The sequence below is a fragment of the Podarcis raffonei genome, chromosome 10 (genome assembly GCF_027172205.1).
Source record: "Podarcis raffonei isolate rPodRaf1 chromosome 10, rPodRaf1.pri, whole genome shotgun sequence".
In the NCBI taxonomy this organism is placed as follows: Eukaryota; Metazoa; Chordata; class Lepidosauria; order Squamata; family Lacertidae; genus Podarcis; species Podarcis raffonei.
Window position 1 is genome coordinate 48890380 of NC_070611.1, and position 13001 is coordinate 48903380.

General features: G+C 46.8%; 1 protein-coding gene across 2 annotated transcripts; it reads right to left on the minus strand.

Moving 5' to 3' along the window:
* Nucleotides 1-3782: 3782 nt before the first annotated feature.
* Nucleotides 3783-12908, minus strand: MPST (mercaptopyruvate sulfurtransferase). Of its 2 annotated transcripts, none has more exons than XM_053407471.1 (3): nucleotides 12776-12908; nucleotides 7303-7955; nucleotides 3783-4523 (listed from the first exon to the last, which is right to left on the minus strand). In XM_053407471.1, exons 1-3 carry the CDS (start codon nucleotides 12790-12792, stop codon nucleotides 4225-4227), a joined length of 969 nt encoding a protein of 322 aa, XP_053263446.1. In that variant the 5' UTR covers nucleotides 12793-12908; the 3' UTR covers nucleotides 3783-4224. The 2 variants fall into 2 exon arrangements, with proteins under 2 accessions (XP_053263446.1, XP_053263447.1); XM_053407472.1 differs by lacking the exon at nucleotides 12776-12908 and adding an exon at nucleotides 11379-11486.
* Between the last annotated feature and the right edge of the window lie 93 nt (nucleotides 12909-13001).

Genomic DNA, 13001 nt, shown 5'->3' on the forward strand with positions numbered 1-13001 from the left:
CAAAAAAATCAAAACAACAGTTAATTGCACATTTATGCAAACTTGAATTAGAGTCGTACCTTGGAAGTCGAACAGAACCATTCCGGAAGTCCGTTTGACTTCCAAAACGTTTGAAAACCAAAACATAGCTTCTGATTGGCTGCAGGAGACCACTGGTCTAGATCCACTGGAGAGGCTCTGGGTGATTTACAGCAAGGTTCTGGACTCTTGGCAATTGCCAAAGACAGTGTTCTTCAACCTTGGGTTCCCAGATGTTCTAGGATTCCAACCCCAGTCACTCTTTACCACTGGCTGATAATGATGAAAGCCTTCCCCATCACCACCATTGCTCACCCCCAGAATGAAAATTAGGCTGCTGAGACAAAGGCTGGGCAGGGAACCAGGGCTCAGTTTTCCTAAGAAAGGATAATGAGGCCAGAGTGGCTCATCCACAGGACACATTCACAGCCAGAGTAGTTTAACAATCAGTCTTCCTCTTCACAGGAAACTGAACTGTAGCTCTGTGAGAGAAGTAAGTGCCCTTAAACTACAACTCCCAGAATTCTTTGGGGGAAGCCACGACTGTTTAAGGTGGCATCACAGTGCTTTAAATATACGGTGTGAAGGTGGCCCAGTTCTGGTGCTGAACAAAAATTCGTAGGCGAGCATGTCTTCAAGCATCATTAAATGTCCACCCACCCCAGTCACTATTTTTGCACCTGGCTCCAGCTGGTTAATTGAATCAGGATTCTATTTAAAAAGCATTATAGATCCCAGAAGGTGCTAGCCTGCCTCCCCCCACCTGTGCTAACAGCTCCTTTGAATGAGGAATGCATACAGAACATGTTCCTAGCTCAACAAGCACTCAGTCAGATCAACATCTCTTACAGTGCTCCCCACAAAGTAGATCCTCTGGGATCCTGATCGCTACTTATTTGCATGCTGAATGACTTCATTGTAAATGAACACACTTGCCATGGGCACACCTTGCATTGCTCTATATTCAGTGGATCTATTTCCAGGTGTGCAGCCTCATGCAAAGGTGTACAGCCTTAAATTTGTTCAGGTGTGCATATAAAGTGCATTTGTGTGATCAGTGTTTGCAGATGGAAGTTCTTGTGTTAGAGGGTCAAGACACTAACCCCAGCTTTTAGCTCCATGTATATCAGGTGGTGCTGGTGGCGCTGTGGTCTAAACCACTGAGCCTAGGGCTTGCTGATCGGAAGGTCAGCGGTTTGAAACAGGGTGAGCTCCTGTTGCTCGGTCCCTGCTCCTGCCCACCTAGCAGTTCGAAAGCACGTCAAGTGCAAGTAGATAAATAGGTATCGCTCCGGCGGGAAGGTAAACAGCGTTTCCGTGCGCTGCTCTGGTTCACCAAAAGCGGCTTAGTCATGCTGGCCACATGACCTGGAAGCTGTCTGCGGACAAACGCCGGCTCAAGCGAGATGAGCACTGCAACCCCAGAGTCATCTGCGACTGGACTTAACGGTCAGGGGGCCCTTTACCTTTTATATCAGGTGGCATAGGGCTTTGGGAGTTAAATGGGCTTTCATCCACCTTTTGCAATGGCTTTAGAATGAAAGCTGGGTGGCAGGGAGGGGATAGCCACATAAATTACTACCTGTGAAATATCCCTGTATATTGCACTTCAAACCTTCCTATCCAAGTTCCATATCTGAACAGCAGTACAGCGAATTAGCCAAATTCAAATATCATTTTATATATTTCTCCCAGGCTTGTTGCTTTTCAGCGAAGAAGCCTTTATAAAAAAAAAACCCCTCCGATGCAGCTGAACAGAACAGAGCTGGAAGGGGAGATATGCTGAGAAGAGTGGCTCTCAGATATATACATCTGAGCTACTTCTATCAGCCAAAAGGGCTTTCGCATTTTAAAAGCACATCATATCAACACTCTGCCAGCTTAACAGGAGCACAATCCATTTTCTCATATATGCTTCTGCTGCCGATGTATAATTCATATCTATTCTTTTGCCAGTTTTTTGGGGGTGGAGGGGAGGGACTCTGCAGTTAATAAATGCCTGTGTTTGAATATATCAAAGATTAAACTGCAAAAAAGAGCAATGACTTTTAAAGCGCATTTGCAATTGTTACTTTTTATATGTCATAATAGCTATAGCACTGTTATCAAGGGGAATCAAACAGTGTAATGACCAAGGGCTCCAACTGCTCATCTTCAGGGGAAAACCTCTTGGATTCAGAGGACATATTTGACAGGGAAGAAGATTTGCTCTCTGAGCTGGCCTGTGACATCCCTACCTCATAAGAAGTTCCAGGACCAGAAGGGCCCGTGATGCCTGCACATCTCCCGCCTAAAGCTGTCACATTACTGTCTGTGATGTTGGAGGCAACAGCACAACCACAGTCTCCTCCACATCACCAGAATCCACAGCTCCTAAAACAGGCTGGGTCCCTTTTAGAGAATAGGCTTGACCCTCATAGGAGGCTAGAGCCAGCTGCTTAAAGGAAGCAGCAGTCCTGTTTAATGCAATAGAACTATATGAAATATTCACCCCTGCCTTGTCTGAGTCCAGACTAACTTCACCTGGAGATATCAAGGGTGCTACCCACCTTGCTTGTTTGCTTTTTGGACTTTGATCTCTGCTTTGCCTGACCTTGTTTTTCTGGACTGACCCTCTGCTTTGGCTGAGCTTGCCTTGCTTGGACTTGACCTACACTTGACCAACTTTGCTTCCTGGATCTAGGACTGGTGGTAGCAGTCCTAGCTGTTGACATTTCCATTCCACCTTAAGGAGCAGACTTATGGAATTGTTGCGTGTCACATGTCTGTTTACATTCCAGCACAGCTTGCTGGGAACTTCCGTTGTGTATAGTTTTTGTTTTTCTCTGTTCTCTCCGAGATGAGAGAGAGACGACATGTTTCTTTGTCCTGATTTATGATTAATAAATCTGTAGTTGTAGTATGCTTCCACAAGCCTCACGCCTATTCTGTGTGCACAGTTCAATCTCCTGATAGTGTGCCCTGGCTGTGAAGCCCAGGTCACTGATTTATGTCGGAGCAGAGGTGATGGTCTTCGCAGCGGGACGGCTGGAAGGAGACGGCCCAGCTGGGGCTAGCCTGCTGGCCTACTGGCCCTCTCCATGCCAACACCAGCATCCCTGAACTTTGTGTCCAACCTAACTCCGCATTTGAGCCAGAACCCCACTCCCCAACTGAGACTGTTGCCTTGGGCAGAACAAACGTACACCACTTTTTAAAGTAAAGGAATTTGTGGCTTTGGTATGCTTACCTGTAATTATTCATCAAAAAGTGGAACTAGGAAATTGACTTTTAACAATCATCTCCAGATAAATAACAGCAAGTTACCTGAAACATACAGGGTTTTCCCTCACCATAAGATGCTCCTGCCCTTTTATAACACCTTCCATGGACGATTAAGAACCACCTTCCCACCTTGGCCACAGAAAGATCTAAGACAGGCATAGGCAAACTCGCCCCCCCCCCCATGTTTTGGGACTACAACTCCCATGATCCCTAGCTAACAGAACCAGTGGTCAGGGGTGATAGGAATTGTAGTTCCAAAACATCTGGAGGGCCAAGTTTGCCTATGCCTGATTTAAGAGCTCTGTGTAGCCAGGAAGCTTGTGCATTTCCCCGGGTACAGCTTCATTCAATGGGTGGCGATGCACTTCTGATATTTATGCTGCTGTGGTCAAGTGCAGAACTATGTTAACTCAAGTTGTGATCTACAACGTATGGTGTACTGAACAAAATGCTTTAGAAGCCACTACATCAGGACAAACAAACACACTGAACAATTAAAGTACCTTAAGATGCTTTTAATTAAAAAAAAAATCAAAATTCACTTTTTTAAAAAAAGTAAACCAGATTTCAATTCACAAGGGGGAAACGATTGGTACTGTGTAGTCAGATGAGATAATTTGCAACGGTCAAAGTGCTAACTTGATTCCGTACGTAACCCTTTCCTGTGGTTTGGCCCATGTGACTGGACTTCCACAACTCCTTTGTGCAACCTGAAACCCTTATTTTGCCATACCATGATGAGTGCATTCTTCTACCCAGACAAGCAGCAGTGAACAAAGGACATCATTCATGCCCAACAAAGGGACAGCGGAACCCCATATTTGCTGTTGAAATGCTTCACGCATCGGCGAGAACATCTTAAGACAGGATTTTTGAATGGGAGGCCCTTCCCTTGTACAAGGCAATGTTTCTGCCCCTTGTTGAGGCGAGAGGCCCAAAAACTCACAGGCTCTTCCCCTTCCCTTCTGAGATGATGTGCTCAGGCCGTGCCCGCATGAACCACTCCACCCAAGCGCCATCATAAATGGCCACGTCAGCCTTGCCACACAGATATGCCCCCAGAGCCACGTGGCAGGCTGTGACGCCTGAACCGCAAGTGGCCACCAGGGGCTTGGAGAGATCCACTTTCTTCTGCTGAAACAAGCTGCGGATGTCCTCTGGGCTCTTCTCCAAGCCAGACTCGGTCAGGAAGTCAGTGAAAGGGATGTTCACCGAGCCAGGGATGTGACCAGGTTCAATTCCTGGAGAAAGTTAAAACAAAATAAAAAGTATAAAAAACAGTTATACCAACCACTTAGGACAAACACTTGCTCAAGAAGCAGATTTACAATGTTCATTTTCTTCTTCCTTGCAATTCAAATCACCTTCATTTAAATCAGATATCCCCAAACTCGGCCCTCCGAATGTTTTGGGACTACAACTCCCATCATCCCTGACCACTGGTCCTGTTAGCTAGGGATCATGGGAGTTGTAGTACCAAAACATTCGGAGGGCCGAGTTTGGGGATGCCTGATTTATATCAATCCATGTGAGCAACAGTGTGTGAGCATCCTCTGCGGAACTTGGCCTATATATAAGCAGGATAAGCTTGCAAAGATTTACCATTTGCCTGATAATAAATGTTGGAAATGTAAAGAAAAGGAAGGCACATTTTTTCACCTTTGGTGGACGTGCCCGAAGATTAAGGCATTCTGGGAAATGATCTATAATGAACTGAAAAAGGTATTTAAATATACCTTCCCTAAGAAACCAGAGGCCTTTCTCTTGGGTATTGTCGGCCAAGGGGTGTTAAAGACGGATATAATTTTTTTTTATGTATGCTACAACAGCAGCTAGAATACTTATTGCGAAGTACTGGAAGACACAAGATCTACCCACTCTGGAAGAATGGCAGATGAAGGTGATTGACTACATGGGCTTGGCAGAAATGACGAGCAGAATCCGAAACCAGGGAAGAGAAGCAGCGGAAGAAGAATGGAAAAAGTTTAAGGACTATTTAAAGAAATACTACAAAATTAATGAAAGTTAGAATGATGTTGGATTGGAAAGTAAACGGTTACTATTAGTAATGGTTAAGACAAGGAGAATAAGGAAGATTAAATTAAATTTAAATTAAAATAAGGGAAGATTTGCTGAATAATTGATTAGAATCTGGAATACAGAAAAGGGAGGCATGAGGAAGTCGGGGAAGAAAGGCATAAGAAATTAAGATATGAAATTGTACTTGTTTCTTGTTCTGTTTTTGTTCTTGTTTGTTTATGTATCTGTTGTGTTTATGTTATGTTTTTGTGGTTATAAAAACTTCTTAATAAAAAATATTTAAAAAATATATATATATAAGCAGGATCTCACCTATGACAGTGAGACATAGCTGCAAACTTGCACCTGCTTGATCACTGAGCTAGCAAGTGGGGAGGAAACCCTTTAAGCCTAAAGTGTGTTCCAGGACTCAATGTGCACTTGAGAAAACAATTTTATTTTTTTTACAGTGTCCCCAGCAAAGATCTTAACTGTGCATCAGGCACAGTAAGGTAAATCTTTCTGCATTGAGTCTGCAGGAGGCCCTCCAGATGTTGTTGGATTCCAACTCCCTTCAGCCCTGGTCAGCATGGCCAATGGTCAAGGATGGTGGGAATTTTAACCCAACGATATCTGGAGCGCACCAAGTTCTCCAGTACAATCCAACAGACCTCATCCATTGAATACATGTGACTTGAGGCAGAAAAAAAGCCCCTAGATCTCCAGAACCAAGACATTCCACTCATGTCTAGCAAGCGGTTGACCAGGCCTTGTATGAAAGCACCAAGAAAGGTTCTTAGGGATGGGGAAAATGTCCCTTCAGATGCTGCTGGACTTAAGCTCCTTATGGCTGTGTTTCAGGATGGGGAGAGAAGTCAGGGATGCTGCACACAGCAGGTTGCCCAGCGATGGGCAAATGCCAGGGGGAGACTCCACAGGGAATTACCCCTTGGGTGTCTCCTCTTCTGGGATGTCATTGGGGGCCAAGGACCACACCCACAGAAAAGTGGCTGATAGATGACAGAAGGACCCTGAGTGAGAGGTAGGGAGGCACTCCCAGGTGAGAGCTGGGAGGGTCCGCCATTTTCTGTGGGCTGCCAGGATGGAGAGCTACTTTGACTAGAGAGAAGATTCTGAATTTGTGCAACATTTTTGTTATCTTAGATACTCTGGGGCTGATTTTCTCCTCCCGTGCTGTTGCAAGAATCTGTATTTCATGAGAAAACGTATTCTGTTATGGATTTCATATCAATTGTATTTACATAACTGTTCCAATTTTTATATTGCACAGATACTATGTTAACGCCCTGACATTTGTGTTGTCTGTTGCAAAGCACCCTGTGGTGTTTTGATGTAGGGGGTGGTGGTGGTATATAAATGTAATAAATAATAAGAATGGTTCCAGCCAGCATTGCCAGTGGTCAGTGTAGGAAAGCTCTGTTTCTGCACATGACTGTGGCATGTTGGGAAAGGGATGATGGGATTTGTAGTAGGGCCTGTAAGACAAGAGTTGTTCCACCTGGCGTTGGGCTTGGAATCAATTTGATTCCTTCCCTCTTTCTTTTTTTCCTTTCTCCGTGTTGGAACTCCTGTTTGGGGACTTCCCTGGCTTTTTTCTGGCCCATGTAGGACCAGTCTGGATAGTTAGCCTTGGTGAAGACTTGACGTTTTTATCCCCAAAAAAGTTTTTGATTGACTTCTACTGAAATGAGGCTGCATTTTTATGTTTTAATGTTGTATTTTAATTTTGTTTTTTAAGCTGTATTCTAATCAATTGTTTTTATATTTTGTGTTAGCTGCCCTGAGCCAGGTCTTGGCTGAGGAGGGCGGGGTATAAATAAAATTTTTATTATTATTATTATTATTATTATTATTATTATTATCCCTGATCTAGAGGCTTCGTATCCTGCACTGGTGCCTCTCTCTTGCTTCTTTCCTTCTCAGTCGCTGAGCTAAAGGAAGCCAACTCTTCTACCCTCAAGGCCTAAAGAGACGTGTTACCTTCCCGAGGTTCTGCCTCCGTCCCAGTGAACCTCCCGGCTGACCGAGCATCCACCACCTGGAAGCGTTGGGCCTCAATGTTCTCCTTAACATCCTCGTGGGCTTTGACTAGCGATCTGTCCAGAGAGGCATGGAATTCCGCAGGGACAGGGCGGCTCTTCCCAGAGCTCACGGGGTGCCCCTCGCGCAGCCAGTTCTTCAGCCCGCCATCTAGGACAGAAACGGCGTCATGCCCAAAGGCCCGGAACATCCACCAGACGCGAGGGGCAGAGAAAGAGCCCTGGTCACTTGCATCGTAGACCACGACATGGGAGTCGCTGCCAACCCCCAGTTTGCTCACGTACTCTGCAAAAGCAGCCGGGCCGGGGAGCATGTGGTCGTACGGCGAAGTGCGGTCGCTGCACTGGTCGATGTCGAAGAAAGACGCTCCGGGGATGTGGCGCTCCTCAAACTCGCTCCGGGGGTTGCGCTTCATTTTGGGGAGGTACCAGGAGGCGTCCAGGAGCCGCACAGCCAGCCCAGCTTGAGGGGTCTTGATGGCTTCCGAGACCCATTTGGCCGACACCAGAGCCCGGTAGAGAAGCTGCTGAGACATGGTGCTCAAGTCCTGTTTGGGTTCAGGAGGTATCTGGGATTCTGCTGGACTGTCCACACTATGGTGAAAGAAGATGATGCAACAAACGTCATCCCCAGAAGAATAGGAAGGAGTTCACTTGCTGTGAGGCAGAGAAGGGGTGGGGAAGCTCCAGCTCATGAGCCAGTCTTGGCCAAGTGGAGTTCCAGTTTAGTCCACAAAGCCATTTTCCTCCAAACCGTGCCCACCTGTTCTGGGTGATGTCAGCTGATCGGTAGGGTGCCAATGCTTCTAGGTGCTGCTTTGCCAGCGTGTTCCCAACAGGGGAAGCAGATCCCTGCAGAGGGCAGAACTGAACCCACCACCTGAGTTCAGTCCTGCTGGGTGCTGCTTCTGTGGAGAACATGCTGGCAAAACAGATGTCTGCCACACCTCCATGGGTCAACTTTGACAGGTGGGTGGGACTGCCCACCTATCAGTCACCTGATGTTATCATGACACCAGATGATTGACAGGTGCACGGCCCACCCACCTATCAAAGTTGGGTCCATGGGGTGGGTGGAGATAGAAAAACTGGCCCATTGGGCCTAAAAGCTGCCTAACCTCAATGTAGACAAATAGAAAGATAAATTTAGCCTATTATGTGGTTGAGTTAGATGCAATGTTCTTGATCCAACAAACTTGCCAACTTGTGGAAAGCAACAAAAATGGCAAGGGGGTGAATGAGTTTGTGTGCACACTGTCTTGCGTGTTTACCGGAATCAGACAGCTATTGTTTCTTTTGTAGATTAAATATGGTTAGAAGCTTGTGCTAGATTGGACACCCGAAAGGACTCTCTCTCAAATCATGGGAACGTTTCCCTGTTTAGCTGCAGGGAGCAAATAAAGATTCAGGACTACTACAACAGTCTTCAGTTATCTGCTCAGTCTAAAATGTTGTCTCAAAGAATTAGGTGAACTGCTGTCTGCAAGATATGCTGGGAGAGGGAAGTCAATAAGAATTAAGTTCAAGGAGAAAGGGAGCAGATTTAGGTTGGCTGGGAAGGGAAAGCTGAACACCTTCTTTGATATAAAAGAGCATGCAGCCCAGGGAAAACATATCCATCTTCTCCTCCGGAAGTTTTTTATACAGGAGACAGAAAGACTATTTGTCAGAGGTGAATGAGTATGTGTGTTTCACACTTCTACTCTTAGTGTGTGCAACTTACGTTGGTGCTGTAAACATTGTCACTGGTGGTAATGTTCACAGCAGTAGACACTCACTGACCTACTTCCTATTTGTTTATTAAGTTTTTAGGAACCATGAATGGTCTCACACTCAATGTTGCTATCAGAGAGCAGACCATGTTGAGTTGCACAAATCCACCTCAACACAGTAAGCTGTAAGCTTTAAACAGAAGTTTAAGTGGCCATGTGACCGCCTACACACACACACACACACACACACACTCCTGGTGCTCAAAAAAAACCTTGTACAATCTTCCCCGTTAAAAGCCAATTTCCTGACTTAGGACAGCCAGGTTTTCCCATGGCACAAGTTGCTAATAACCAATGCATAACCTGAGACACAGCTCAGAAGGGTTTAGTCATTGAACCAACTTCAAATACCGGGGCTCACATCTGGCACATGTGAATTGATTTTTTTTAAAAAAAAAACAGTGATTGGAGTGCCTTCCGTCATTGCAGAAAAGCCACATTTGGTCCCAGTATAAATTAATATATATTTTTATGAAGGCACTATTGATTTAAAGGAGTTTGTGTTAAGCTGCTGTTCAGTTTTTTGAGTGGCATCACACACAATGGTGGAAAGATGTCTATAGTCTGCTGCTATAGTATGTCTATAGTCCGCTGCTAACACCTGCAAGTTTTAGAAATTCTTATGTATGTGGTTTTATATAAATCTATATATCAATTTGTGAAATCAAATTTGTGTATGCCTTTTTTTTATAACTACTGCCTAAATTGAGAAGGCATGTGTTTTTTAAAATGGATTCATCTAATTGATTATATTTTTGCAGCCCTAAACTCAACTCTAATCAGACTAGCAATCCCCTCTCCCATAATTCCTAGCTCTGTGGAAACTGACTAATTACAGCTGTCAGCACGAATGCCCTCTGCACTTGCTCAGAGCCGCATGCTCTGTGGCTGACCACTGACAGTTGTATAAGAGAATGAGCTGCATGAGACTTTGCAGAATTAGAGGTAAGAGTATGTGGGCAGGGGCAGGTCTGACTTCCGAAAGAGCCCCAGCTCCTCTTTTTGCAGACATGGAAACTTCTGACTTCCAGGAGACAAGGAAGTGATAAGACAGCAACTGCCCTCTGCCTTTAAGAGTTTGCTTTTATTTCTGCCCCACCTTTCTTTCAAGCAGCTTAGAAAAGACGGTAAATGAGATGAGTGTGTGTGTGCCCAGGTGAGAGGAAGTGTAAATGTGAGTTTTCCCCATCTCTTGGGGAAGCTGAATGTTGGAAGACTCAGGGCAGGCAAAATAAAGCACTTCTTTACACACACATATTCCAACTATGAAACTCTCTCCCGCAGGAGGCAATAATGACTACCTACTTGGGTCGAGCTTTAAAAGAGGATTAGACAAGTCAATGGAAGAGAAGCTCACACGGGCTGTGTTCTACATAGATAGCCAAGGGCAACAGGCCTCTGAGGACCAGTTGTTGGAGATCCACATGGGGAGAGCACTGCTTGCACTAAGGTTCTGCTTTCAAGCTTTCCACAGAAGCATCTGAGAACAGGCTGCCGGGCTGTGTGGGCCTTGATTTGGCCCGATCCAGCAGAGCTCTTTATGCAGCAGAAACAGTTCTTCCATTTGACACTGGACAACAATCCTATGAGGCTGGGTAGGCTGAAAGTCATGCGCCTGGACCAAGGTCACCCTTAAAGAGCTGGTGGAAAGAGCTGCAAAATAGTGCTGGTGATCTCAGCTGGGATACCTCGGTAGGTAGCATAGAAGCCAACTCCTAGGGTTGATGGGCAGTGCCAATCAAATAGTGTGCATCATGTGCCATGTCATGTGATCAATGATGTGGGGCAGGGATTACCTGGTGTGTGCCCCCCCCCCACAATATTTTATTCACGTTGGCACCTCTGGAAGGTAGAGCATGTGACTCTTAAGCCATAGCTGTCAACGTTTCCCTTATTTTTTCCCTATTCCGAATAGGATTCCTCGCAAGAAAAGGGAAAAGTTGACAGCTATGTCTTAAGCTCAGGGTTGTGGGTTCGAGTCCCACGTTGGGAAAATGAGTCCTGCATTGCAGTGGGTTGGACTAGATGACCGTCGTGGTCCCATTCCAACTCTACAAATCCACGATCTCCTCGGATCGAGCGCCCACGTTTCCCGTCTCTTCCTGAGCAGGCGAAATGCTTGCAGAATCCGACGGCCTCCCGAGCACATGGGGCGGGCCTCCCCTCTCTGCAAAAGCCTTTACGGCTTCACGCCCCATTCAGCCACCCACCCCCGACAGGATCCGCCTCCCCCTGACCAAGGTACCTCTTCGTCCTTCCGACAGATCCCGCCGAAGACGATCGCGCTCGCTCCGAGGGCCCCGCACCGCTACCGCCCGCCGGGGCTGCCTCCTTCCCCGTCCATTAGGCCGTTACGTGCATTTTGGGTGGAGACAAGGGCCACGTCCCACTTTGCCAACCAGTGGCAGAAAGGAGTTTGCCGGGGCAAACCAAGTCGGGGCAGGGAAGGAGGGGAAACCGGCGCGACGTCTCCGGCCCCAATGAGCAAACCGGGTCCCCTTCGGGACGGAACCACGGAGGTGACCTCGCTTTCCTTTCCTGGCAAAGAGAGGAGGGAGACTGGGCGAAGTGCGAAGCCCTCGGGAGCCTCTTTCGGCTCGGGAGCAGGAGCCGCGCTCCCCCCGCTGCCTCCCTGCAGCAACAGGCCGCTGAACCTAAAAGAAAGAAGCGTGTATATGTTTTTTTGGGGGGTGCCCCAAGTTTCTTTAAGCGCGGCCAAGGGGGGTAAGCAGCCTGCAGGGAGTGTTCCCAGCCGTGCATTGGCCCAGGATCTTCCAGCTAATGTTACACCACAGGGATCAAAGTCTCCTGTCTCCCCATCGAACCCCTTTTCCTGAAAGCAGACAAAGCGGCGTTTGTGGAAATTGCAGCTGACCCAATAACGGGGAGTAATCCCTGCTACCTCGCTCTTATTGGCAAGGACAGGAGGAAGGAGGAACACTTGGAAGGCGGAGGGATAGGCAGGGCGAAGGGACAAAGAGAGTTATTAGGCACTTCTGCTTGTTAAAGGTCCTGGGCGCGTGGATTTAGTTCACATGCTTCCTTTGTAAACTTGGGCGAGTTTTGCAGCGTTACTGTGTGCTGCTGTAAACAACACCCTGTTCTTAGAAGGAATCGGGGTTCTCACAACCTCTGAACTGCATGGAACCCGGCTGTCTTATATATGCTTTCCTGGAAGTAAAGTTCCCCCTGCGTTTCATAGGGCTGACTCCCTAATAAGTGTGCTTTAGGGCTGCAGCGTTATTATTTCAGACCTCCCGATATTTCCTCTGGATTAGAGCCAAGAGGCACTAAACAGCAACTGCTATTTTTAACTTTTTGCTCTGCCTCTCACTTCTGGGTTAATTCTCAAATTCGTTGGGAACAACTATATACACACCAAAGACCTGTCCTGCATAGGCAAAAGTTTCCAATGGGCTGCCCGCCTGTGAACCTGTAACGGATCTGGGTGGAGTTCTGAACAGCTGGAGGGTGTTTCAGATCCATAGCCTGAGTTCTCTCTCAACTTTTCCTCTTTGCCCTTTGCAACCCCACATTCTCAGCCTTCTTGGGAAGCTTACTGGTAAGTTTCCCCTTTCAGGTTAGCCCTTTCCCCCACTGCCGGTTCAGCCAATCACACCACACTCTTGCACCCTCACTTACTGTAGCACTTCAAACATATTTTTTTCTGGTTGCAGCACGCCCCGTAACAGCTGGTGTAGAAGGGAACTGGGAGAGGTTTTTTGTTCTCAGCTAGGACTTGATCGAGGTACTTGAAACAGACTAAACGTTTAGGGAGAAAAGGTCTTTTGGGATTGGCAGCTGTTGGGGGGGAGGGCCTGTGTTCACTCAAAGGACGGGTCTGCATACAAATGGACATAGTTCGTCC

What these genes read in the sequence shown, in the direction of transcription:
- MPST (XM_053407471.1), bottom strand. An exon ending in GGAGGCAGAACCTCGGGAAG is followed by an intron (nt 4,524 to 7,302) that starts GTAACACGTCTC and finishes AACTTTCTCCAG; the next exon opens with GAATTGAACCTGGTCACATC.